The following is a 27,414-nucleotide window of genomic DNA, read 5'->3' as shown; positions in this document are numbered from 1 at the left end:
TTTGATGTAGAAGATGTCATTTATGTTCTTAAGAATAATGATGATTCTGAAAAACAAAAGTATGTGCAGCAAATATCACCAGTGCAATTTCTACGTGATCGAGAACTCGGTATACGCGGAATGCATAAACGCATCGCAATACAGGAAGTTTACGTGTATGATCAACCTGTGTATGACTGGCCTCATCATGTAAAGCAAAAATTATATAAAGAAATACTAAATTGGGTTGACACCGATGAAAGTGAATACGATATAGCGAAACAAATCGTACAAAAGACTCAGGAAAACTGTTTTCATCTCATTGAGATACCAGCAGGTGTTGGAAGGTATATCGAAGTGATAGCAGGAATGAGTAACACTTGCTATGAAAATCCTAACGTGGAAAAAATGTTGCGCACTTACCACGAATTTTCTGATCTTTTAAACAATGATGATGACGAATACGTTCTGTCTGAACGAGAGATGGAGGTGCGTATTTTTATTGTGTGTGAAAGACAAAGCAAGCTAATGCACTTTGACATTCAAAACAAATATCGATACTGCATTAGGTGCTACGAAATTACATGCAAGTGTCCTGTTGAAGATTGTACGGTATTGTTTTAAAACAGTGCTAAAGACATTATAAAAAATGGAGAACAATTTCAACCAAGAGGAACGTGAGCTCTTGGAGCAAGCAAACGGAGTCGCTACCTTAGCCGAGTGTTTCGCGTGGTTACAACGATGTGACGAGTGTATACAACAGCTCGAGGAACTTAGCCGCATCAAGCGTCCTCGGCACACCGTCGGACAAAGACAATCGTTGGTGGCTAGAATCGCGCGACTCGAGGGTGAAAAGACGCGACTGCAGAGACGTTTCGTGCACGTCGGCGGTAATTACGCAAGTGATAACGCGAAGAGACTCGTATGGCGAGAAATAGATACCGCGTTCGAGAATCGTGTTCTGACCGGTGCAATAATTAACGCAGACTATATTGAGCCGCGGCAATTTCTCGAAGATGCCGGTGGTATAGTGCTCGAGCATGTGCGGGACGCCCTAGAAAGACACGATAGTGTGAAAGTGAACACCGCGTTTAATGGTGAGTTCGTAACGGGTGAAAAACACGCCAACAAGAGTATCACTACGAAAAATTGTGAACTATTTCAAACGTCAGACTTGAACGAGTGGTACGAGCGGTGCGTCATCGAGTCCACACTAGCGTCGCTCGAGGAGTTTCAAGAACGTGATAGTGGGTGGGCTTTGTCGCGTATATTAAATTTAACTATAAACGTGAACAAGTACAATCCTCTACACGCGGGGTGTTACGTGACATTACCGCGAGAAATAATTTGGAAAAAGCTGTAGTGAACATTAATTCGAAGGACAATGCGTGCTTCGCGTGGTCAGTGGTCGCCGCTCTGCACCCTGCTAAAGAACATCCATATCGGGAATCGTCGTACCCTCATTATACGACGGTCTTAAAGTTCGACGACATCGAGTTTTTCGTTACACTAAAGGACATTGGGAAATTTGAGAGACTCAACGATGTGTCGGTCAATGTCTACAAGATCAGAAAGGAAATGGCGATGCTAAAGATTCTTCCGCTGCGGCTTTCCAACGACAAAAGGGAGAAGCACGCGAATCTTCTGTATGTGCAAGATTCGCGCGAAGACAGCGTGGGTCACTTTGCATGCATCAGGAATCTGTCCCGCCTAGTGAGCTCGCAAGTGAGCAAACACAATGGAAAAGTATACATTTGCGATCGGTATGTATATTATATAAAAATAAATACACTCGTGTTCTTTTACAAAAAGTAATTAAAATTTTTTATTACAGGTGCTTGCACTATTTTCAATCATGTGAGAGGTTGCAATCACACGCTGTAGACTGTCGGAATATAAACGACTGCGCTATCACATTGCCCTCTGAAAAGGACAAGTGGCTAAACTTCCGCAGCGTAAACTATAAGGAGCGAGTGCCCTTCGTCGTCTACGCTGACTTGGAATGTGTGCTGCGGAAGACGCAACACGATACGGAGCAAACGTCGTACACATACCAGCATCACGAGGTAATCAGTATCGGATATTACGTGCGATGCTCGTACGACGACGCCTTATCCGCGTACCAGTTTCGTCGCGATCCCGATTGCGTGTCATGGTTCGCCAAGCAATTAGAAAAATTAGCGCATAATATTAAGGTTCGTTTATCCGCCAATGTCCCCATGATAACTTTAACGAAAGAGCAATGGGAGGTGTATCGTAGCGCAACGCGTTGTCATATTTGTGAAAAACCATTTGAGCCGGATGATAAACGGGTGCGCGATCATTGTCATCTGACCGGTCGTTACCGCGGTCCCGCGCATTCTTCTTGCAACTTATTTTATCGAAATGTATCATACATACCGGTGGTCTTTCATAATTTATCCGGATACGACTCACATTTTATTATTAAGAAAATAGCGACATTATTTAAAGGAAATATCGACGTGCTTCCAATCACGAAAGAAAAATATATTTCTTTCACAAAACATGTTATAAGTACCGCTGATAAATTAGATCCCCACAATCACATAAAGTTACGGTTCATAGATTCATACAAATTTTTAAACACAAGTCTCGAAAAATTAGCATCATATCTTAGCACCGATAAATTAAAAATTGTTTGGTCTGAATTTGCACACTTATTCGACGAGGATTTTAATTTACTGACTCGAAAGGGTGTATTTCCGTACGAGTACGTTGACCGCATCGAAAAATTAGAGGACACGTGTTTACCACCGCGCGAATCGTTTTACAGTTCTCTGACCTCTAACACAGTATCCGAGAGCGATTACGCACACGCTGTCAACGTATGGCATCGGTTCTCAGTTCGAACGCTGGGTGAATACAGTGATCTGTATTTAAAAACGGATGTATTGTTGTTAGCCGACGTTTTTGAAAATTTCCGCGATAAATGTATCGAAAGTTACGGTCTCGATCCCGCGCATTATTACACTCTCCCCGGATATACGTGGGATGCGATGTTAAAATATACCAACGTTACTTTTGAACTGCTTACCGACATTGACATGGTAATGTTTATCGAACGCGGTATACGTGGCGGTCTAAGTCAATGTTCCAGCAGATACGCGCAGGCTAACAATAAGTACATGCAGTCGTACGACCCGTCGAAACCATCGTCGTACCTTATGTACTTTGACGTTAATAATTTGTACGGCTGGGCAATGTGTCAGCTGTTACCCTATACCAAATTTCAATGGGTCAAAGACGTTTCGAATTTTAACGTGGACGCAATCGCTCCGGATTCACCCACGGGTTACATTCTCGAGGTCGATCTCGAGTATCCTCAGGACCTTCACGACACACACACTGACCTGCCCTTCTGCCCGACGCGTGACAAACCACCCGGTACGCGTCAGGATAAACTTTTAGCAACACTCTATGACAAGAAGCGTTATGTTATTCACTACTGCAATCTGCAGCAGTGCACGCGCCACGGTCTTCGTGTAACAAAAATACATCGTATATTACAATTCGCTCAATCTGCATGGCTTCGCGATTACATAGAATTAAATACACAATTTAGAATGCGCGCTAAAAACGATTTTGAAAAAAATTTATATAAATTAATGAACAATGCAGTTTTCGGAAAAACAATGGAAAACGTACGCAATCACGTTAACGTTAAATTATTAACAAGATGGGAGGGTCGGTACGGCGCTGAGGCAATGATTGCAAAACCTAATTTTCACAGCCGTAGCATTTTTTCGGAGAATCTAATCGCCGTTGAACTGCGTAATCTCGAGGTGAAATTATATAAACCGATTTACGTAGGCATGAGTATCCTCGATATTTCTAAAACATGTCTATACGAATTTCACCACGAGTATATGCAGCCTCTATATCGTAGTAAATGTAGAGTTATGTATACAGATACCGACAGTCTTATATATCACGTCAAATGCGAGGATATTTACAAAAACGTGAAGCATGACATTCATAGATTCGACACGAGCGATTATCCGGTCGACAACGCATACGGTATACCTCTCGAGAATAAGAAAGTGCCGGGTCTAATGAAAGATGAGAACAATGGCGCGATAATGACCGAGTTTGTCGGACTCAGGGCAAAAATGTATGCGTTGAGAGTGGACGGAAAAAAGGACACTAAGAAAGCGAAAGGTGTCAAGAATAACGTAGTAGCGCGAACCATAACGTTTGATGATTATACCCGCTGTCTCCACGAAGAGATCGAAATGACGCGTCGCCAGTCGTGTATAAGATCTAAGCTGCACGAAGTATACACGGTGTCCGAAACAAAAATTGCTCTAAGTCTGTACGACGACAAGAGATATCTCGTACCTGATTCGGTCGAGACGTTACCGTGGGGACATTATCGAATACCTTTGTAACATTATACTTTTATATTTTCTCATTTTGTGTTTTTTTATAGTTTTGTTTTATAGTTTTGCGATTATGTATTTTATATTCTACATATATTTGTTAATATTACATCTCGCGTTTCATATATTTTATAGTTCATTTTTTACGTATTTTACATTTTACACTTATTTTATAATTTTACATTTAGCGCTTCATGTATTTTATATTATACACATATATTACATTTTATGTATTTTTTTATACTTTTGTAAATTATATTTCGTAGTATATGCATTTTGTATTATTTCCTTTTAAAAAAAATGTGTGAATTAATACTAAGAACAATGCGTTATGGATTATATTTTATGCATTATAGACATCTTATAGTATGTATTTTATATCAAGAACGTGTATTAGTAATAAGAAGAAGAATGTATTGGAAAGGGATAATAAAGAAGCTATTGATATATTTAAAAAATGTATTTTATCTTTATATGATTACATTGTATTTTTATATGATTATAATAAAAAAACAATTTTATATGGCTTAAATAACATTGTCTTTGTGTATCCACGAATTGTGTGATCCATCGAATCCCAACCACTTTACATAGACCTTGTCTCCCTTCCTGCGCATTACTTTCTCCACGAGAAATACGTCAGGGTGAGTTGCGCGACGCAACTCGTGCTCGTAGAACGCTCCAACTATAGATGTTCCGCGATAATCCTCGAGTAGATAAGTTACGGGATTGGTACGTTGTACTTTAATAATTTTAAACACCTCAGTTGTCCAATTCGGTGTGTAACCCTTTTTAAAGACCGTCTTGAATTTACTCACGCGTACAGAGTCACCGACTTTAAATTTCGCTCGACCAGCAATCTTTATCGAGCTGTACACCATATTCAAGAGTCTTTCAGCCACAGCAGGGGTTACGTCAACGGGTCGCATACCGATCGTTCGGTGTTTCCGAGAGTTGTAATTTGACACGAGATCCGGTAACAGGTCAATCCACTTGTAATTGCCGTTGAGCGTAAACATCTTCCACATGTCGTTTTTCAGCGTACGGTTAAACCGTTCGACGACCGATGCCTTCATTACCGAGTACAAGGAATAATGATTAATGTCGTGTTTTTTAAGTATTTTCTGCACATTAGTGTTGTAAAATTCCTTTCCTTTATCGGTTTGCAAGTTTTTCGGACATCTTCCGCTCTCTTGAATTATTTCAGAGATAGCGTCGGCCGTCTCGCTTCCACCCTTGCTCTTGAGCGGAACGGCCCACGCGTGCTTGCTCAACACATCGATGACGGTGAGTATGTAGTGACAGCCCCTGTTAAAACGTGAGTATGGAATCATCTCAACGATATCGGCCTGCCATAGATCGTCATAGCCCCGAACTATGACGCGTCTTCGTGGAAAATTTCTTCTCGCTGGAGCATGCAGTTCCTCGACGAGTCGTTGCCTTTCGGAACTAATATTTGATTTCGACGGTCTCATGTTTTATACTTTATTATTGATCAAGTAATAACGCACCCGTTCCGTTCCCGTTCTGTATCCGTTCTGTACCCGTTATTTCCTGTTCCGTTCACGTTTTGTTCCGTTTCCGTTCTGTACCCGTTATTTCCTGTTCCGTTCCCGTTTTTGCCCGTTCTGTTTCCGTTCTTTATCCGTTCTGTACCCGTTATTTCCTGTTCCGTTTTCGTTCTTTCCCGTTTTGTACCCGTTCTGTACCCGTTATTTCCTGTTCCGTTCCTGTTTTTTTCCTGTTTTTTCCCTGTTCCGTTGCCGTTCTTTACCCGTTCTGTACCCGTTATTTTCTGTTCCGTTTCCGTTCTTTCCCGTTTCGTACCCGTTCTGTACCCGTTATTTCCTGTTCCGTTCCTGTTTTTTTCCTGTTTTTTCCCTGTTCCGTTGCCGTTCTTTACCCGTTCTGTACCCGTTTTTTCCCGTTCCGTTTCCGTTCTTTACCCGTTCTGTACCCGTTATTTCCTGTTCCGTTTCTGTTTTTTCCCGTTCCGTTTCCGTTTTATGCCCGTTCTGTACCCGTTCTGTACCCGTTATTTCCTATTCCGTTCCCCTTCTTTCCCGTTTCGTACCCGTTCTGTACCCGTTATTTCCTGTTCCGTTCCTGTTTTTTTCCTGTTTTTTTTTCTGTTCCGTTGCCGTTCTTTCACGTTTGTTACGCTTTTGTATTGTTGTTTATTACTGCTTTCTACCGTCTTTCAGCAGTGGTTCTTTGTCTTCCGGTACCGATCGATTAGATAATCGTTCGTAACTATTCCTGATCTGATTTACAGCTGTTCGATAACCATCCGACAATCGTTCCCGAGTTGTTTGATAACGATCCTGCACCGTTCGATAGCTATCCGACAACCGTTCCTGAACCGTCCGTTCTTGATTTAGGAACCGCTCGAAGTCGTTTGTTAAACGTTCGTAACCGTCTCTTCGCCGTTTGTTATTACTCATTGTTTCTGATTTTGATACGATATGAGTGACATCAATCGATCGACTGACTCGTTTCGCAGATACGCGAGTTAATTTATAATAATACCCACCTCGCGAAGTTCTTCGATAATTGACAGCATTTCGTTGTCATGCGCGTTGTGACCGGCTCGACGTGATGCTTCGAGCAACCGCAAACGATCTACCAGCTCGTTGGGATCGTCCCAGTGTACGTAATCGATCTCGTTATCATTTAACGTTATAGCGTGAGGTAATCCCTTTCCAGATTTCTTCTTTTTTGGTGTAGGTTCGATCGACATCAACGGTACGATCAGGTGTTTGTACTTGTTGCCCCGTAATTGACTGCTCTTGGTGTAATTGCGTCTGTGCACGTTTGTAGCAAACAATATGCTTTTGTACTTTTGCATATCATCATCTGTGTAGATGTCATCGTCGGGGATTTTCTTGAAGATCAATTCGTAAAGACCGGGTGTACCGACATAACGCACATTATCAATAATTATGTTATCCTCGTTATCCACATCGAAATGTTTATTACCGAGCATCATTCCATTCTTCTCGAGACGAACACCGTATATATTGTCTACATCGCTCTCTCCGTTACCGCTCAGGACAGCCCCGACAAATTTTTGACCAAGCGGGCCCAATTGAGCTTGCAACGATTTTCGTCCTTGCGATGTCTGTAACTGATTTCGAACAATCGTTGCGAGCGAGTCGTCCGTCGTTTCGAAAACATTCTCAAGCGATTCTATCGGTTGTACGGTTGTGGGACGCGGTGTGGAGGTTGTCATTGGTATATCGTTTGAAATTTGTAAATGATTAGATCTTTGAGGTGTTGCGGAGAGATCGAATGAGACGTTCGACCGTTTTCTCTTATTGACATATTCTTCCTTTTCTTCCTTCTCACGTTTACGGGTGAACGATGTTTCAACGCTTGCGTCATTGTCACGCGGCTCGTCCTTTATCTCGCGCACGCCGGAATTGTCTACAATCTTTTGTAGCGGTTCGATTAGCGGTTCAAAGTGTCTCTTGGTCGCGATCTCCTCCTCGATCTTACCGGTTTTCAAAGCGCGATGTTTCTTTCGGATCGATTCGCTCGTTTTCTCGATTTCTCTAGCAATCTTTTCGCGCTCACGCGTATCTTTGTTCTCAGCCATGTCAATCGTTTTACCCCCGACAAAATATCGATGATAACTAATTACTTTGCGGTATTGCAAACTCGTTAAATCCTCTTCTGTATCGTCCGTTAGCAAGCGCACTGTCTTTGTCTATCACTAGAAATCCATAATCACGCTGCCAACAATCGCTACATAATTTACTGAAAACATCGGCATATCAGTATTTACGTGATCGTTGTACACGCGTTTCAAGTTGGTACCGTCCTGTTTAAATAGAATCAGCAGGTTTGCGTTGTCGCGTATAAGATGTTTGGATATTCTCGCGTACGACTGACAGAGATAGAAGCAGTCGACGTTCGAGTGTCTGCCCATTGAAAAGTATTCTCTCACGACATCTTGCTTATCGCACGCAACGTCATCGAAGACGAAAATTGAGTTTGGACGCGCTTCGCTCGGTGGAATAACGTCACTGTTATTGGAGAATGTAAAATAACCTATCTCATCGATCGAAGTCAACAAATTCTCCAGATAACGATATTTAGGCTGTTGCAACGATTTCGAATACACGTACACGTTCTCGAAACGTACGCCGTGCGGACTTTCCAACAGGCTTATGAGAACGTTAGTTTTACCACAATTCGACGGACCGCAAATAATGGCGCGTATAGTATTCGGAAGCATCGCGCCATGCTTACATCTCTCCCCGCTGTCCCCCATTAGTTGCAATTTATCGTCGTAATTTGTAACGCGTATTGTCAACGGCTGTTGCACGAATCTCATGTTTTCTTAATCTGGCTAGAAAGTATGATCGAACACCCTTTTTATATGTGTACGAGTGCAGCATACGTTCTATGGAAAATGTGCGCATGTGTGTATGTATGTACGTTTGTATATATCCGTGCAAGCATCCGTGCTTGCGTGCTGTCCGTACTTAACATGTGTGCCCGTGCCTGCCTACCTGCTGCCTGTGCTTGTATGTCCGTATCTGCGTGTGTGCCTGCGTGCGTGTGTGCGTGTGTGCGTGCGTGTTAGTAGAGGAGGAAAAGACGTTCGGAGAAAAGAGAACGCAGGATAAAAAAATGATCCATAATATATCAATATTAATTTTATTTAAAAAAAATACTTGAAAATATTTAGAACACATAGATAAAATATAAGATATAAGATATAATATAAGTTATAAGATATAAGATATAATATATGAGAGAGAGATATAAGATATATATAATATATAAATTTTTTATTCTCTATGATAAATTTTATTAATATAAGTTAAAACAGTATTTACAAAAATGTCATACTCCCAGTCTTCTTCTATATATTTAATATCTTTTTTTGGTTCCTCCAAACCAAATAAAAATCTTAAATTAAAAATATCATCGTCGCTATCGGTGTCGTAGTCGTCATCGTCGCTATCGGTGTCGTAGTCGTCATCGTCGGCGTCGTTGTTGTTAAGACGCTCCCCCCAATACCAATCTTGGTACGCCCGGTCCATTCGGCGATCGGATTGCACCATCATTTTGTGTTCCGTTATATCCATATATCCCGGAAGGCGAATCATTGTAGACGTTATTATATTTCCGAAACACAGACACTGAAACAGCATACAAATTACAATTAAATATCAATTAGCAAAAAAAAAACTAGGTATATATTTCGGGGAAAGAAAAAAAGAGTACTTACGACAATTGCAGACAGTTCGACGTATGCCTCCGGGTCGATCTTAAATGTCTTTGGATGTCGTCGCGCCGTCCTCGAAGCCTGGCGACTTCGGATACTCACGTATCCGGTAGGCGATCCGGTAGCGTAATACGCGCTTCCCCGTAACAAAGGCACTTTAAAAAAATATATAAAATAGATCAATATTTTTTTATTATAAAATTAATATAAATGAATATAAATAATATAAAAATTTTTAATATTAAAATAAAGTACTTACAATATTAGCCATGGTATCTTTATTGTAAATATATTTTTGGAGATGCATTTTCACCACTTCTTTACTCGAAGAAATTTTGAACTGAACGATGCTGTCTGATCTGGACGACGCTTTTCTCGTCGAATTTCCAAACAAATGAAACCACTTCACTTTTCCCATACTACAGAAAACTATAGCTCTTGGAGACGCGTAAAATCACGTCTTCGTCGTACACTTCGCTAACGCTTGAAAAATATTTTATACGCTCACATTTTTTTACTAGCTTATCAGGTTGTTGCACAAACATTATTTTTTATATTAGGTAAAGGGGTGGGATCAAACGCCTATTTATACGAGCGCAAAGTCATGCATCGCTCAGTATCAAAGATGTATCTCGTACTATCGCATCCCTCCGATATTCTCGATTTAAGCGCAGAGCAGTTACAGTTTGTGCCAAAGATCGTTCTGTTACGCGAGTGTGGCAACTATATCGAACACGTGTGGGACAAGCTTCCGGAACATTTAAAAGCTGATCAAGAGGTTCGAAGCTATCGTCGCTGTAACGAGCATTACAATCAACCGTGGCAGCAAACGCACATCGACGGCCCCGCACCGTTGATCAAGAATTGTAGCGAATGTCAGCTTTCGCGACGAACAAATCGGTAAAAAGCGGCTGCGGTCATTTGTTGAATCGCGCGATAAACGCGCTTCCCTTCGAGTTACACATCCCTGGCTATCAGTTTTGCGGACCAGGAACGCACTTGGAAAAGTGATTAGCTAGAGGCAATCGAGGTATAAATCCGCTGGACGCGGCGTGCCGCGAACACGATATTGAGTATTCTCGAAGCAACAAGCTTGCCGATAGACACGCAGCGCACGAAATACTTGCCAACAAAGCACGAAAACGCGTAATCGCGAAAGATTCGGCTCTCGGAGAAAGAGCCGCCGCTGCTGCCGTCTGGGCAGCTATGAAAGTCAAGACAAAGATCGGTATGGGCGTAAAGAGCAAGAAGAAGAAGACGGCGACGAAGAAAAAAAAACGTATACTTCCGGCAGCAAAACGAGGCGGTACATTACCGATTCTACCGATATAGGCGCGCTCGGATCATTGATCGGCGGAGCGGCCGGCGTGGCAAAGGCGGTAAACGACCGCAAAGCCACGCGACGTCAACTCGAGGAGCTGCAACGTCACAATCGCGCAATGGAAGGTCGCGGAGTGTATCTTGCCCCGTACAAAGGCGGGCGAGGACTGTATCTCGCCCCACACAAGTACGGAAAAGGCGTAAAAGCGAAAAGAAAAAATACTTCAAAGAGGCGTTAAAAAAAATTCGTGGGTGCGATGACAAACGTGCAATTACATCATTTGGCTATTCGTATGCGTATTCCATATTTCAGAGGAGTATTTATGCGTAACGCGTTACCGATAAGCGGCGCGCGTCTAAATGAAAGTGGTATCGTAAACCTGGACGATGCGGCGGGCCCCGGTACTCACTGGGTAGCGTACGCAAAGAGAGACAATCACGTGATGTATTTTGATAGTTTCGGAAATCTTCGACCACCTAGAGAACTCGTACGATATTTCGGAGACGGTGTGACAAAAATAGAATACAATCAAACGTCCTATCAAACCTACGATCAGAGCATCTGCGGACAACTTTGTCTGCTATTTTTACACTCGATTTAAAGACTGACGTTGCGCTGTTTAAACTCAGTATTCGTTCAAACATGTCGCTGACGCTTACGCTGAGCGGTGAGAGCAGCATTCTGACAGCGAGGTACTCTCCCGCTATAGAGTTGAACGACGATGACTACGAGCTCGGTCTAGCGATCTTTGAAACATATAATACGATACCGAATGTGAATGCTTCGAACAATAAATTTTATTTTGGTAAAGACAACGTGGAGATTACGATTCCCGAGGGATCGTACGAGCTGCATGCCATAAACGAGATTTTAAAACGCGAGATTTCACAAATACGCCCGCGACGCGACGAGGCTCGTTCAAACGTTACGCGCGGTGACATCGCGATTAAAGACAATAATGCTGGGGATGAAGACCCGATAACGATCCGCGCAAACTACAATACGATGAGATGTGAGATCAGATGCGCATACAAAATAAATTTTGGTAAACCCAACAACATCGGCTCGCTGCTGGGATTCACGTCGAAGCGTATACTGGAACTGCGAAAATGGCACGAGTCAGACGTGTCGATCAACATAATGAACGTGAACATTATCCGCGTAGAGTGCAACGTGACCGCGGGCGCGTACAGCAACGACAAAATGCACGTGATATACGAGTTTTCGCCGAACGTGCCACCTGGATATAAGATTTCGGAAAGGCCGTCGCAGATCATTTACCTGCCGATCATCGTGCGGAGCGTTACAGATCTAACGATACGCGTCGTCGATCAGAACGGACGATTGCTTGATTTTTGAGGAGAAGAAATTACCGTCAGATTGCACGTGCGACGACGACGACTACAACGATAACGTGAACGTGAAATGCTTGTACTAAACGTGTCGGAACGCGCGAGAAAAATAAATACAAACATCTTTACAACGAAAACATCAACGTTACAACAGTTATCTGATATTCCTGCTATACCTTTCGATAATATTCAATCATCCAGTTGTTCCAAGAAAAAGCTCACCGCGTCGAACGTTGAATTTTTGAAATCTCTGGGATTCGCGGTGCGACAATGACAGACATTTTAAACGTCAAAGACGAGCCGATCTTTGACGATCGCATCGTCAAGATCGAGACTCACACGTACAATCCGTTCGCCAATACAACGTTCGAACACAGCGACGAGATAAGAATACCTGTACAACAGCAAGATTTATACACGTTGCCATCTCAAAATTTTCTATGCGTTGAGGGAAAACTTACGATAAAAAAACCAGTTGCGGGATTTGATGTGATATTGGGAAATAATTGCATCGCTTTCATGTTCGATGAGATTCGATACGAGCTCGACGGTGTAGAGATTGATCGTAACAGGAACGTTGGAATAACCAGCTCGCTCAAGAACTATGTAACTATGTCATCCGATAGAATTATGATTGCGAGTAACGCTGGCTGGGATCCGTGAAATCCTACGAACGGATACTTTAATTTTTGCGTACCGCTCAACATGCTACTGGGATTTTGTGAAGATTACAGACGCGTGGTGATTAACGCTCGTCACGAATTGATCTTGACACGCGCGCGCAACGATAACAATTGTCTAGTTGGAGATCCGGCGCGGGAGCCGCAAATTGAATTATTCAAAGTACAGTGGCGAATGCCACACGTCCTGCTGAACGAGATAAATAAACTGGCGATGCTGCGTGCTCTGGAAAGCGGACGATATCTGAGCATGGCTTTTCGTTCGTGAGATCTATACGAGTTTCCGCTACTGCAGCGCACGACCAAACATTCGTGGGCCATCAAGACCGCTACTCAGCTCGAGAAGCCGCGGTACATCATCTTTGCTCTGCAGGCTGGTCGGAAGAACGTTATGCTCGAGGATACGAGCCGATTCGATCATTGTAAACTGACAAACGTGAAACTGTATCTAAACTCGGAATGTTATCCGTACGATATGAATTTGGATTTCGATAAAAACAGATGGTCGATTCTCTACGACACATACGTACGTTTCTGTAAAACCTATTACGGATACGATTATCTCGAGCCGAATCAAACTGTTGCGAATTTTCGGCAAAAAGGTCCATTCGTAATTATCGATTGTTCTCGACAAAATGAATCGGTCAAGAGCGCAACCGTGGACGTGCGCTTAGAGTTTGAATACAAAGAAAACTTGCCTGCGAGTACCACCGCGTACTGCCTCATCATACACGATCGCGTGGTTCAGTACAATCCGTTGACAAATGTTGTGCGGAAGATCACCTAAGAACGTTGTCTCGCTTTACATTATTAAAGGAGAGGGGGTGGAAATGAGACTATATATAAACCTACGATGCGCCGAAAGTTGAGGGCAGTCTTCTCGATTATCGATAGAGAGCTCATCATGTCTATACCAACGTTCGTGGACCTGCAAGGTTTTATCGTTGGAAGAAAGTTTATTTTTAAGGAGTTTGCTGCTCTCAGAGATGGATACATTCTCTCGCATTACATTTTTCGAAATCCCGTGCCGTGGCATCGACTCAAAAACGCCAAGCATCGTGGTTGCTTACGCATCATCACGGATTACGATGGAACAGCGGAACGATTCCATACAGCAGAGCTAAAAAATTGATTACAACGACGCTGACTAGGAACGAAACACCGCCCGTCGTATACGTCAAGGGACACGAGAAACGAGAATGGCTGTGGAATTTGCTTCTGGATGACACAAAAGAAGACATATACGTTGAAAATATCGAGGCGCATTATGAAGATATAAGATCTTTAAACGAGATGGACGTTACGCATACTTTATGTTGTGCACAGCATTCAACGAATTGCGCTTTACAAAATGTATTTAAAATATTCAATTGGTGGCATTGTCATTAATAAACATGCGTTTTTTATAAATATAGTGTTTTTTCTTATTACCCCTGTCTCTTATTACCCCTATTAACCCTGTCGGAATCTGTTTACGTTATTTTTAACGTTCTTTTAGCGTTTTCTAACGTTTGAATCGGAATGTGTTACGACCTGTTCGAGATTATTCCCTAAAGGGAAGATATTCAACGTTGCTTCCCCCTCTACTCGAAGAAATTTCCCCTCTATCGTAACTCATAAGTCGAACTATTTTTTCGTACGATCAGTATTGCGTCAGCCGCTCGGACAAAATGTTCTCCACCAAAGAAAGCAGCAGTGGTACGAAGCGTTACTACGATGCTATGTCGTGCGAGAAGAAATGCGACGCGTAAGTTTGATTTTTTTTAAATTCTTTTCATTTTTCAACTTCTATATTATTACTTTTATATTTTATTATTATATTTTATTATTATTATATTATTTTTTATACAGTACGTCGGAGCGTCGCGCGATTCGCGTACTAAGCAGACGATACGCGCTTACGAATACGGGGTACAAATATCTCGAGATTGGCATCAACGTTGGTCCGCCGAGTTACGTGGAAATCGCTATAGGAGATCATCGGGGGAACGAACTTATAATGTCTCTCGAAACATGGAAGGGACTTTACGAACAGCGACAAAACGTTCTGAATCTCCTTCGCACCGACTATAAGGACTTGTACAATTTTATTACCGTTGGACCGCTAACAGCCAGAATTTGCATAATCAGTGACGTTAACTTTATACGTTTGGAATCACAAAACGTACGCATGATAATGACCGAGTCGACCGTACGTCGTATGTTCGATTTGGACGGTTGTGTAGATTTAATGTTCGATCGACTAATTAAAATTACTGATAATGTTGATATGCAGTTTACGCAATTCTCTAATATTGCATCCACCATAACGAACCCCGATCAAGTATCTAACGCGATACGCGCGAACAGCGTCTTTAATAAACATCGGCTTCTCGATTGTGAGCTTTTGGCTTTAGTATTTAGTATGTAAGAGAAAAATTATTATACCGCTTTATATGAATAAATCAAACATTAAAAAATAAAATACTTATGTTATCTATTTTTTCTTTATTTTATATACCTCTTTTCCTTAAGAGAAATATCACAATGCAAGCGAGAGCGCACGCGCTGAGAGAGAGTGAGAACGTGTAAAGATGGCGGCGTACGAGCAGGAGCGAGAGCGCGCGAGAATACGTACGCGATGTGGGTAGTATGTGATGAGTGTGAGCGAGAACATACGAGAAATGAGTGCAAGTGAGAGTGTGCGATGAGTGCGAGCGAGAGCGTGCGATGGGTAGGAACGATGAGTGTGTGTGAGAGCGTGCGATGGGTAGGAACGATGTGTTCGAGTGAGAACATGTGAGGGATCGGAACGACGAATGTAAATAAGGGTATAAATTAATTTAAAAAATAATTTTTTTACAAAAAATAGATATATTTTCTTTTATTACATTTTTTACATGTTTTAAAATAAGTTTTTAATATAAATATTTTTTGTTAAGGCCAATAGTCTTCATAATCGTCGCCGATTAAAGGCGGCATGTCGAAGAGCCGCCTTAAACCGAGAACATCGGCGGTCCCATACGCGCCAATGGCTCGATCGATCAAGCCGTCATTATAGTAGCGGTTGACTTTACGCTCCGCTCGCTTTATGATCATTGCATCAATATTGAGAAATCCGCGTATACGGATATTCCAAGGCCAGATCCCACGCTAGAAAAAATTATAAATTATTTTAAAAATTTGTAAAAATTAGAAGTATTTATAAGTATTATTAATTAGCAGCCACTATTATTAAATTACCTGTTGGTCTACAGGCCCGCGCACCGATGTCAATCCCCCTAAAGAAATATCCATTGGAGGACCTGGATGCGGAATTTCTATACGCATCTCGTTATTTAAATTGACGCGTTGCACCGGCGTTTCACCCACATAGATGCACTGGAAAAAAATATAAAAATATTTAATATTTAATATTTATTAAATTCACTTTACCGCACATAAAAAACTTGCACTTACGCCTTCCGCAGGATAGGAGATGTTTAGCCTGAACATCTTGGCAAGCTACTGAAAAAATCGACAGACCAAGAGCTGGGAAACGTAGAGTTTTTCGTAAAAAACGCAAAACCTTTTTTATAACAATGAAAAATCCTTTGACCTGATACGTAGCCGATCCAGTAGTTATTATTGTTAAGTAGACCAGTAGTAACATGTGATGGCAATTTCAAGTCAGGTCTAACAATAACAATGGTGCGTACGTTCTGCGCATAGATGCTTTCCAAGTATTGTAGTTTGGGATATGTTGTCAAAAAATCATTTCAATAGTAACAGCTGGAAACAGTTTCGAGCCAGGTCTGACGATAACAATGGTGCATACATTTTTTTACACTAAACACATTCGGTAACTTCCAAGCATTGTGGTTCGGCATCTTTTTATGTAAAAGCAGCCGAAATACCGGCGCTAGACCGAGAGAAATGAAACGTTTACTTAAAAAATTTAGTAAACGTATATTCCATTTTTTAATTTCATATACCCTTTTTCCAAATGAAAAATATCGAGAGCAAGCGGGAGCGCGCAATGGACCGCGAGGAATAGAACGCGCGGGTGGGAGAGAGAGAGCGATGAACGCGAGTATTGCGAGGGATAGAGCGAGAGAAAGCGATATGGAATAAGCCGACAAAAGAGACGCTATAAGAATACACTAAATTATTATGCGCTATCGATATCCTCTGACGAGCGCATGCCACCCTTGTTTATAACACCTCATAAGTGTCTAAACGTCGTAAAGGGATTCCCCACCCCACCCCCATCTTCACCGAATTCGTCACCATGCGCCTTCCCCCGCCCGCGTGACGTCATACCCCGCGCCTTAAAGTTCCCCCCGCACACCCGCTCCCCCCTCGGAGTACCCGGCTCAAAACTCTCTTTTAAACACTACTCATGGCGATCTCATCGCTAAGAAAATTAGAAAGATCTCCGGAAGATCTGTGGAACGATTTTCTCGTTCATCTTTTGATTCACAAGGTAGATCCTGCGACCCGTAAAGCGTGGAATCTCCAAACAAGCCAAGTTGACTCGCCGCCAGCGTTCGCAGATCTTAAAAAATTTGTACTTAATCGAATCCGTGCGCTTGAGGAGTGTTCGTCCGCTTCATCTCCGAAGCCCGCGCCGAAGTCTGCGAATTCCTCGCGTGCGAATGTCGCGACGGCTTCCACGACTCTTCCGTCGGCGTGTCCGCTTTGCAAAGCGCGTCATTACTTAAATTTATGTCCAGACTTCGTCGCAAAAAATCCGACTCAGCGACAGGAAATCGTTAAACGTTTTAAACGTTGCTTTAATTGTATGAGTAGCCAGCATACTTTGCGAGATTGTACAAGTAAGTACACGTGTCGTTCGTGTAATCAGAAGCATCATTCGATGCTTCACGTTGATTCGGAAGCGAGCACTCCTTCCGCGATAACTACGCCGTCGGTAACGTCAACGGCTCAATCTAGTACATCGAAAGTCGAGGTCGTTTCGCTATGTGCCTCCGCTCAATCAACTCGCGACTCGCAAGTTCTTTTGGCGACCGCATGAGTTACAGTGAGGGTTCCTTCCGGTCGCTCGATGACGGTGCGAGCCCTGCTCGATCAGGGCTCCGAAGCCACCTTTATATCAGAGCATCTAGCTCAATCTCTATACGCAAAACGCCTCCGGATGCCGATCTCAATTTCGGCCGTCGGCGGTACTCGCGTGGGTAAAGTACACCACGCTTCTTCAATCATAATCTCGCCGCGAGACTCAGACAATCCATCGCTTTGTACCACCGCGTACATTCTCAATTCGTTAACAGCTTACGCGTCGCGCCGCGTAACAATATCTTCGCACTTCGCGCATCTTTCTAATTTATCGTGGGCGGACGCTGATCCGAGCAGCTCCGATCCCATTGACATTTTGATCGGTGCAGATATTTATTGTGACGTTATTCAAGAGGGCGTCCGAAAGGGCAACGCGGGGCAACTTATCGCTCAACAAACGATATTCGGGTGGGTTATCTCCGGGCCGGTCGCGATGAGCTCCGATTTATCACGCGCGTCGCGCGCTTCGACGGTCGAGCAATCCTCCGCCAATATCACCGTTCTCCACTGCACCAATCTTCAGCCGCTCTCCGAAGAGATTCAACGTTTTTGGGAGGTGGAGGAAATCCCTCCCCCTCATCAACTCGCGCCTCTCGATGAGCAATGCGAGACTCACTTTTGTGACACTCATTCGCGTCAGCCCGACGGTCGATATATTGTCCGTTTGCCGTTTAAAAGATCTCCAATAAATATCGGGCGCTCGCGATTGACCGCCGAACGCCTCTTCAATTCGATATCTCGACGCCTCAATGCAGACGCGACGTTAAGCAATGATTACAATGACTTTATGCGCGAATATATTATTCTCGAGCACATGCGAAAGGCGCCACCAGCTGATCGTACGAATCATCAATGCGTATATATTCCGCATCATCCGGTTATTCGAAAAGACAGTGTCACGACTCGCTTACGCGTCGTATTCAATGCGTCGTGCGCGACGTCGAATGGCACGTCATTAAATGACCACTTACTCACCGGGCCGAAATTACAAAAAGATCTACCCGCGATCGTGCTTCTGTGGTGTCATTTCAAGTTCGTATATACGGCCGATATTACTAAAATGTATCGCCAGATTTTGATAGATCCGCGAGATCTCGACTATCAAAGAATCTTATGGAAGGGGGACCCGTCCGAGGGCCCCATCGATTATCAACTGCTTACGGTCACGTATGGAATGAATTGCGCTCCGTTTCTCGCTCTCCGCGTCATAAAATGTTTGACCGATGACGACGGACATATGTTTCCGCGCGCGGTGCCGATTCTTCGCCATCAAACTTACGTAGATGACGTATTATTTGGGGGTGACAATATCGATTCCGTGCAGGAATCTCGCGAGCAGCTCGTCGCCTTGCTGCGTCGAAGAAAATTCGAGCTCCGAAAATGGGCCAGCAACTCGCCGAAATTACTAGCGGATATCGATCCGTCAGAACGCGGCTTATCACATTCCAAACCCATCGGGATCGACGACAAAATAAAGGTGCTCGGCATCGCTTGGAATCCGACGCGTGACGCATTTCAAATCAAAATCTCGACAGAAGATTTGATCCCTCGAACCAAGCGCACCATTCTCTCAACGGTCGCGAAATTATACGATCCGTTAGGATGGGTAACTCCGGTTATTGTCGCTAGCAAGATTTTCATGCAACAGTTATGGCGCGGTCGAATCGGATGGGATGAGCAAATTCCTGATGATCTTTTCCATAATTGGAGCAGGCTCTACACAAGGCTTTCGCATCTCAACAACCTGCATCTTTCTCGGTGGACCGGAATAACCGCGGAAACATCTCAAGTGGAATTGCATGACTTCGCCGACGCTTCCACACTCGCGTACGCTGGCGCGGTATACCTCAAGGTCACATCTGCTACCGGTCAAATTACAATATCCCTGCTCGCGGGAAAATCAAAAATCGCGCCGATCTCTTCCCTTACCGTTCCTCGCCTTGAGCTATCAGCCGCGCTGCTTCTCACTCGTCTAACGAACTTCGTTCAACGCTCGCTCCCCATCGAACCCGTGTCCGTCACGTGCTGGACGGATTCGACTATCGTCCTCGCGTGGATACGCTCTCATCCATCTCGATGGAAAGTTTTCGTTGCTAATCGAGTACACGAAATTCAGTCTGGTTTGCCGGACGCTGAATGGCGTCACGTGCCTACTCTGGAAAACCCCGCGGACTGTGCGTCGCGAGGATTATGTGGCGATGAACTGCTCGCTCATTCTCTTTGGCAAGGGCCATCCTGGCTTGCGAAGGCGAGAGGAGAATGGCCCGAGGAGCCTCTGCCTAAGCCTGTCGATTTCCAAGTCGAAGCGAAGATTATCGTTTCGCATATCTCGCAGTCGCGCGCTCCGTGGGATCTTTCTTCGCGATACGCGTCGTGGCCCACCTTGATCCGCGTTACTGCATATATTATCAGATTCGTCGATGCGTGTCGTCGTCGTCGAGGCGATAATCAATCTATCAAGTTACTGGGGCGTGCCCTCTCCTCCGCCGAATGTAGCTTAGCTAAAACGTTTTGGATCAAGCGAATCCAATCGGAATTGTTTTCAAACGAAATCAATAGACTAACTAATCATCAAAACGTCGCATCTAAAAGTTCTATCGCTGGCCTACGCCCATTTCTCGATCAGGACTGCGTTATGCGTGTTGGGGGTCGCTTACGACTCGCCCCCATTCCCTTTCGCATGCGACATCCGATATTACTTTCCTCGCACCCGTTAGTGCGTCTTATTATCTCGCAAGCGCATCTACGCGTTTTGCACGGTGGAACGCAGCTCACTATGAGCACTCTTCGTCAAGATTATTGGATCATTCGCGCGCGAAGCCTCGTGAGATCCGTGATTCATGGATGCCTGATCTGCGCTCGAGAACGTGCCGCGGTGCCCACGCAACTCATGGGCGATCTCCCGTCTATGCGCGTTTCTCCCTCGCCGCGCAGTTTTGCGCAATGCGGCGTCGATTACGCCGGGCCGATTTAGGTACGCGCATCCGCCGGTCGAGGTGTTGCATCGCGAAAGGCCTACATTGCTTTGTTCGTTTGTCTCGCCACGCGCGCAATCCATTTAGAATTGGTTAGCGATTACTCGTCTCCCGCTTTCCTAAATGCGTATGTGAGATTCTGCTCGCGTCGAGGTCTTCCGCGCACCATGTACTCAGATAACGGGACGACCTTTGTCGGTGCTGAGAAAGAACTTAAGAAAGCCTATCATTCTGCTCTTCGCGACCCTCAATTTTTAAATAAAACCGCGTGTGACAACGTTCAGTGGCTGTTTATTCCGCCATCCGCGCCGCATTTCGGCGGGATGTGGGAAGCCGGCGTGCGTAGCGTGAAACATCACTTACGTCGCGTCATCGACAAACATACCCTCTCGTTCGAAGAATTTTCGACGCTCTTATGCACCATCGAGGCGTGCTTAAACTCGCGCCCTATCGCTCCCTTGTCTGAGGCTTTCGACGATTATGATTGTTTAACGCCAGGACATTTTTTGATCGGTTCGGCTCTCACCGTCGCCCCGGAACCATCGATACTTCACCTCAACGAAAATCGCTTATCACGTTGGCAGATCGTTCGTCATATGGCCGAACAATTTTGGAAAATGTGGGCACATGACTACGTGAACACATTGCAACAGCGGGGCAAATGGCGCCGCCCTCGACCTTCGTTGAAAATCGGGCAACTTGTGCTCTTGCGCGACACTCTGTTGCCTCCCTGTAAATGGCATCTTGGGCGTATTACGCGCCTTCATCCCGGATCAGACGGTCTCACCCGTGTCGTTACGGTGAAAACCGCGAAGTCCGAATTCCGACGTCCGATCGGTCAGCTTTGCGTTTTGCCTGTCGAGGGTGAGGCATCCGATGAATAATAATTTCTCTCTGTATCGCGTTTCGGTGCGCGTATTTTTATAGATGTAAGTTATAACTCATAGTTGTAATCCATAGTTATAATTCATAGAAATAAGTTAGTTAAGTTGCGTATCAGCCAACTTAAACGAGCGGCTGAGCTTCGGTTCTTATTGTATTTATCTCTCCAATGTTTGAACTATAAAAGCCTTAGGGCGTTCCCCTTGGAGTTATTGTTCTGTTCGCGCGGGTGTTCAGCGAGGACCATCCTTCGGTCACCCTCCCGTTATTATACTTCAGTTCTCTTTCATTATTTAGTTTATGGGCTTTAACGTTTATGATTGTTACATTGAAATCTGCGCTTTCAAGGCGGGCGGTATGTTCGCGCGGGAACATCCGATCACGGTGTTTTCGGGTGTCGCGCGCGAGCGAGGATCCAAGCGGCTCGTTTGCTCGTGGAGTCCGCGTGGTCTCGCCTTCTGAGTCCGCCCTGAGACGCTCGTGTACGCCGGGTGTCCTGGACCGAGCAGGAGCATGATGCTCCCGTTCGCGTTCAGGATGCCGCGTCGCGATAGTCAGTCGGCTTACGATATTTGTGGTGTACAGATCGCCGTCTCCGCGCCCTGCAAGTTAAGGCGGAAGCGCGTATTCTCAAGTTTTCGAAAGCATTTCTCGCTTAATCGAATCGATAAAAATTCCGCGGTGTGTGACTGCGGGCGACTATCATAACTGTTCTCGAATTAGTTAATTGAAAGGCGAAGTGGTTGAATGATCGACTTAATCCAGTGAGACTATCATTCGGAACCGACGGAAACCCGTCATTGTGTGCTGTGACTGAAATAAAGTGAAATTTCAGTGAAAATATCAATCGCTTAATTCATTACATGCCTAACCCGCTCGTGATTATCAGGCTCACGAGATCCACGCACTCCGGGCTCAGCGCTGAGTCGTTCCGTCGAATCAGATCGCATGCGCGATTGAATTCGAATCGCCGCGTGCGCGCTTGCACAATGTACATATTTATTTTTATATTATAATAAAATTTCACCTGAATATCTGTGTCTGTACAATGTGAAGGTCGGGTTTTAAACGCTAGAGATTACGCAGTCAGAATGTTTATACGATAATAATTTAAGGTAAGGTAACAGTAAATATTTGATAGAACTAATGTAATTCGGACATGATTATTAGATTTGATATGTTATGCTATTTTCTTTATAATAACGGTAGAAGGGGGGAAGAAATTCTAAAAAAAGTCGGTGGGGACAGCAAAAAGGTGGTAATAATGGGGGGTAAAGACTAGGATTAAATCTGTGGGAGCGAACGCGGGTAGGATATCTAATAATACTTCCAGATCTATTGCTTTCGGGTTAGCTGTGAGGTCGCGTTGAAGTTGAGGTAATGTTGAAGTTGGGGGATCTGTTTTCATCAGAAACTGTTCTAAAATTTCAATTAGTGACGATTGAGTGCTATCATAATGATAATAACGCGACCTGGGTAAGACTCGATCTAATTCATCTATTATTCCTACTGATGGTGCAGAAGAAGGTGGGGGTGGAATGTCCTCAGGTTCGGGAGAACTGATCGGGGAGTACGATGGAAAAACATGGGGGGGGGAGAGGGAATTTAAGATTCGCGTACTGGTTCGTGTAGGTGTGTGTGTGTGTCTGAGATTCGCACACGGGAGCCTCAGATTCGTGTACCTGAGATTCGCTCACGGGAGCCTGAGGTTCGTGTATATGTGTGTTAAGTCGCGGTGAGTCTAAGTCTAAGAAAAGCTGTGCCCGCCTGGCCCTTCTCGGACGATTCCGTCTTTCGTTCGACCGGTTTAATTTGTGGATGGATTGATTAACCACTACAATTATAATTAGGGTTAAAACAATGGGAAACTCGAAGTAAAAGGTTAAATTACTCAGACTTACTACTTGTTGGTTTTCTTTAAAGTTGTGGTAATTCGGTCAGGTGGTCTGAGTTTGAAAGAAAGAAGAAAAAAATCCAGTGATTAGGCTCGGCGTTGGGTCCAACAGTCAGGGTCGGGGTAGGGTGAAACAATCAGCCTTGGCGTTGGGAAACAGTCAGGCTCAGCGTTGGTTAAACCCTTGAGGCTCACTTCACCAACAGTCACCACAGTCACTTCGCCAAATTAATGTTATTCTCAAAAATCGGAGACTTGATATCGGAATCTGAATAGACAGTCTCGGGCACTTTGGCAGAAAGGATAAGACACTCCGAAACAAATGGCGCGATCTGACTTGCGAACTCGCGACGAAATTTATCCGGACTCGTACTCGATCAAGAGTAAAGTTGCGATCTTTCGAATTACAGTTTTTATATCAGATTTTCGAAAGGGAGGATCGTGATGTAGTGGGACGAGCGATTTTTCGCTCTGTGATTGGTAAGCCTTCCAACGCTACTAAATTCTAAGTTCGTCTATTGGACTTAGCGAAATTATTACTTTATTTGGATGACCAGCTATTGGTTCATCCTTTCTCGTCTCCGCCCGAATTACTTTAGGTGTGAATGTAGGAAAGGGGAGTTCAAATCTTAAAAATTCTTAACTAAGGATAAAGAAAAAAAAGGGAATTTTATATTTCCTACGCGTTTATTTGCAGAGGATCGCGCCTCAGTTATTATTTGGGCACGAAGCAATATTTTTCATATTTCCGGATACTTTGTTCGGTCGAGTTTAGTCTTTGATATTTTCCCCTTTTCTTCTTTTTCGGCTTTGAATCCGAATTATTTGTAAACATAGTATTTGAAGGGACTTTATACTGACTATTTGGAGGGGTCTTGGCATGGAAGAAGTAGTAATATTGCAGTACAAAAAATGTTTGTTTCTCTTCTGTACTCAACATTTACCCCAGACCTTAAGAAAAATTTTATCTGACGGTTTTCCTTTGATAATACTTCAAGAAAGAAAATTTGGAGGCCTTAGTTTACTAGATGCATTTTTCAGTTTATGAGTTTCCCCTTTTATATAGGATCCCAATCCGTCGCTATATCTCACGATCGTGACAATAGAGCGATTTCCAAATAATTTTATAGTTTTTGATGACCGTCAGAGTAAGATTTCTTTTATTTGCTTATTTTTCTAAGGGTCGGCGGATAAATAGGAATCGTGAAGTCTGCCGGCCGTAATAATACTTATAAATACATATAATAACCGTTGAACAATTATTATATAATGATATAATGATATAGATGTAAGTACAGTAAATAATGCAATGTTCTTACGTGCATTTAACATCATCATAGATTTGATATTAGCCTTCCCTGAAGCAGTTACACCTTTATACAAAGCTTTTTTGAATGTTTCATCTTCTTCTAATGATGTATTGAGAGTGTGATTATGTCCCTTATGACCTTCAATAAACTGTCGATTTGCAAATATGCAACTTCCTGTACAACTGTTAGTTTTGTGTGTTGCTCTGACGCATACCAAATATCTATAAAAAATATAATATTATACCATATAAAATATTGTATACAAAAAATATTGATATAATAAAAAGTATCTATTATAAAAGGCTAAGGTGACCGTATTAATTTCTGCATAGGTATTAATTTTTGTAACATAAGCTTATGGCTTTAACAGTAAAAAAAAGTAAACTATAAAATATAATTATTATTATAAAATAATTATTATTATAAAAATTATTAAAAACATTTTAGAAAATGTATAGAAAAATATCAATTATTCTATTGAGCTATGCCATACAATTTTTATTATGCCATTGCATTTTCTCCTTTTTATTTATTTTTAAATATACTTCTAAAAATAATTGAGGATAATGCTCGTTCTATCCAAGTAGTAAGATAACATCAAATATCGTTTTAATGACGTTGCAAATGTTATTAAAACGTCTTAAGACTATATTTGATGTCACTTTGCTATTTGGGTAGTTTTTTGGGGGAAAAACACAATCTTTCTTTTATTTAAGTCATTAACATCTGAATTAATTATTTATTATAAATAATGTATAATTTTTTTATTATAAATATATATTTATTATATTATAAATAATTTATCAATTTATATAAACGCCTAGTCTACACGAGAAAAAATGTATTACTGTTTAATTATAACAGCTCTTTAAAGTACATGTAGTTGAATCGTGTAAATAATAATTATAAAATAAGAAAAAGTAAAAATTGAATGAGAGATTACTACTCACTTAACATCATTATGAATTCGTCGTACTTTATAGCAATAGCCATTAAAAATAAAACTTTCATTTATTCGATGCTCCATAATTTTGTTTCTTACCTTTTAAAAATAAATTGAATGATAATTATAACTATCAAAATTTATAGTTCGACAGCTGGAAATGACACGAAGTGAAGCAATTTAAGTCACAACGCACTTGACAACGAGATAGCGAGACAGCCAATTAACCGATTATTATTGTTAAATTAATAAATTAATTGATTAATATTTATAACATCACTTATCTTTTTTTCTTGGTAGCAATTATTAGTTTATATTATTAGTTTATATTGTTGCGTGCCGCGTGTCGCCCGATACACCCCTGAAGCGCCAGTCAGTCGATATTTTCGATCGGCCGGTTGCCGGAAGAATTTGTTATTAAGATAATTGAATTGAACGGCTGGTTGCCGGGAGATATTTTGTAAACAAATATTGTAGACAGTTTAACGTCGGACTCCTGCCGAGGAGGACGTGTCACGCGCTTTCTCTGTTGCAATAAAGCTTTTTGAGTTCCATAGACGTTTTGATTTTCTTGACGCGAGTGTGTGTGTGAGTGCGGGAGTGTCTTTCGACGTTCCGACGCAACAATATTAAGTGCCTGTTAACATTTATTCATTGAAAAAACATTATACTAATAAAATTATAATTGTTGCTAACAATTGCTACTAAAATAGTTTTCTTTTAAAATTTTAATAATTTTAAAGATTTTTAACAATTCAAAAATTATATAATTAAAATACATTTTAACTATTATTTCGAACCAAAAAAATAATATAAATCTTACATACATTTTCTAAAAAAAATAAAAAAAAGTTTATTTGTTATACAAGAGGCAATTAAAAAACATTTTACTTATTTTCAATTAAAAAAAACGCAAATGTTCAAAACTATTGTTTAAGGTTTTCAATTTTTTTTACATTTTATAGTTTACTTTTTATAAGTTTTTCACGTATTGTATGTAAAACTAATGTGCCAAAGTCGAATACTATGACCATAAATCAATATTTTTTATATGAATGTTATATATATATATATATATATATATATATATGTAATATTTTAATACAAGAGAGAATATTATTATTACAGTATTAATTAGCCTGCCCTGGATATATTGATTTTTATTTTACATTTTTTCACTTCAATCACTTGTGTGGACAGACCCTTTATATATTTAAATTGCCACGCTTTTTTAATTGAGATCTGCTTCTGCGGATTCGCACACACTTGACCGAAAGTGAACGTTTTTTTCAATAATTGCTATGTGTAATCGTTTGTATTTCGTATGAAGAGGTTTGAAGTGCAATTAAAAAGGTTTGTGAGTCATTCGTTTATTTGTAATTAATTAATTATTTTTCCACTC

The 27,414-nt window shown here is 42.2% G+C and overlaps 4 protein-coding genes across 4 annotated transcripts; all 4 read left to right on the top strand.

Annotated features, from left to right (window-relative positions):
* The first annotated feature begins 628 nt into the window (after nucleotides 1–628).
* LOC118645798 lies at nucleotides 629–4,388 on the top strand. The gene is made up of 3 exons (XM_036287507.1): nucleotides 629–1,226; nucleotides 1,277–1,742; nucleotides 1,814–4,388. Exons 1-3 carry the CDS (start codon nucleotides 629–631, stop codon nucleotides 4,386–4,388), a joined length of 3,639 nt encoding a protein of 1,212 aa, XP_036143400.1.
* Nucleotides 4,389–17,331: 12,943 nt separating this feature from the next.
* LOC105834542 lies at nucleotides 17,332–17,967 on the top strand. Its single transcript, XM_012677105.2, has one exon. It carries the CDS (start codon nucleotides 17,332–17,334, stop codon nucleotides 17,965–17,967), a length of 636 nt encoding a protein of 211 aa, XP_012532559.2.
* Nucleotides 17,968–17,997: 30 nt separating this feature from the next.
* LOC118645797 lies at nucleotides 17,998–20,982 on the top strand. The gene has a single exon (XM_036287506.1). It carries the CDS (start codon nucleotides 17,998–18,000, stop codon nucleotides 20,980–20,982), a length of 2,985 nt encoding a protein of 994 aa, XP_036143399.1.
* A 168-nt stretch (nucleotides 20,983–21,150) lies between these two features.
* Nucleotides 21,151–21,867, top strand: LOC118645796. The gene has a single exon (XM_036287505.1). The coding sequence runs from the start codon at nucleotides 21,151–21,153 to the stop codon at nucleotides 21,865–21,867; it is 717 nt and encodes a 238-aa protein (XP_036143398.1).
* The last annotated feature ends 5,547 nt before the right edge of the window (nucleotides 21,868–27,414 follow it).

This window comes from Monomorium pharaonis, chromosome 5 (assembly GCF_013373865.1).
Source record: "Monomorium pharaonis isolate MP-MQ-018 chromosome 5, ASM1337386v2, whole genome shotgun sequence".
Taxonomy (NCBI): Eukaryota; Metazoa; Arthropoda; class Insecta; order Hymenoptera; family Formicidae; genus Monomorium; species Monomorium pharaonis.
Note: the sequence above shows the minus strand (reverse complement) of the source record. Positions and strands in the feature narration are given on the sequence as shown.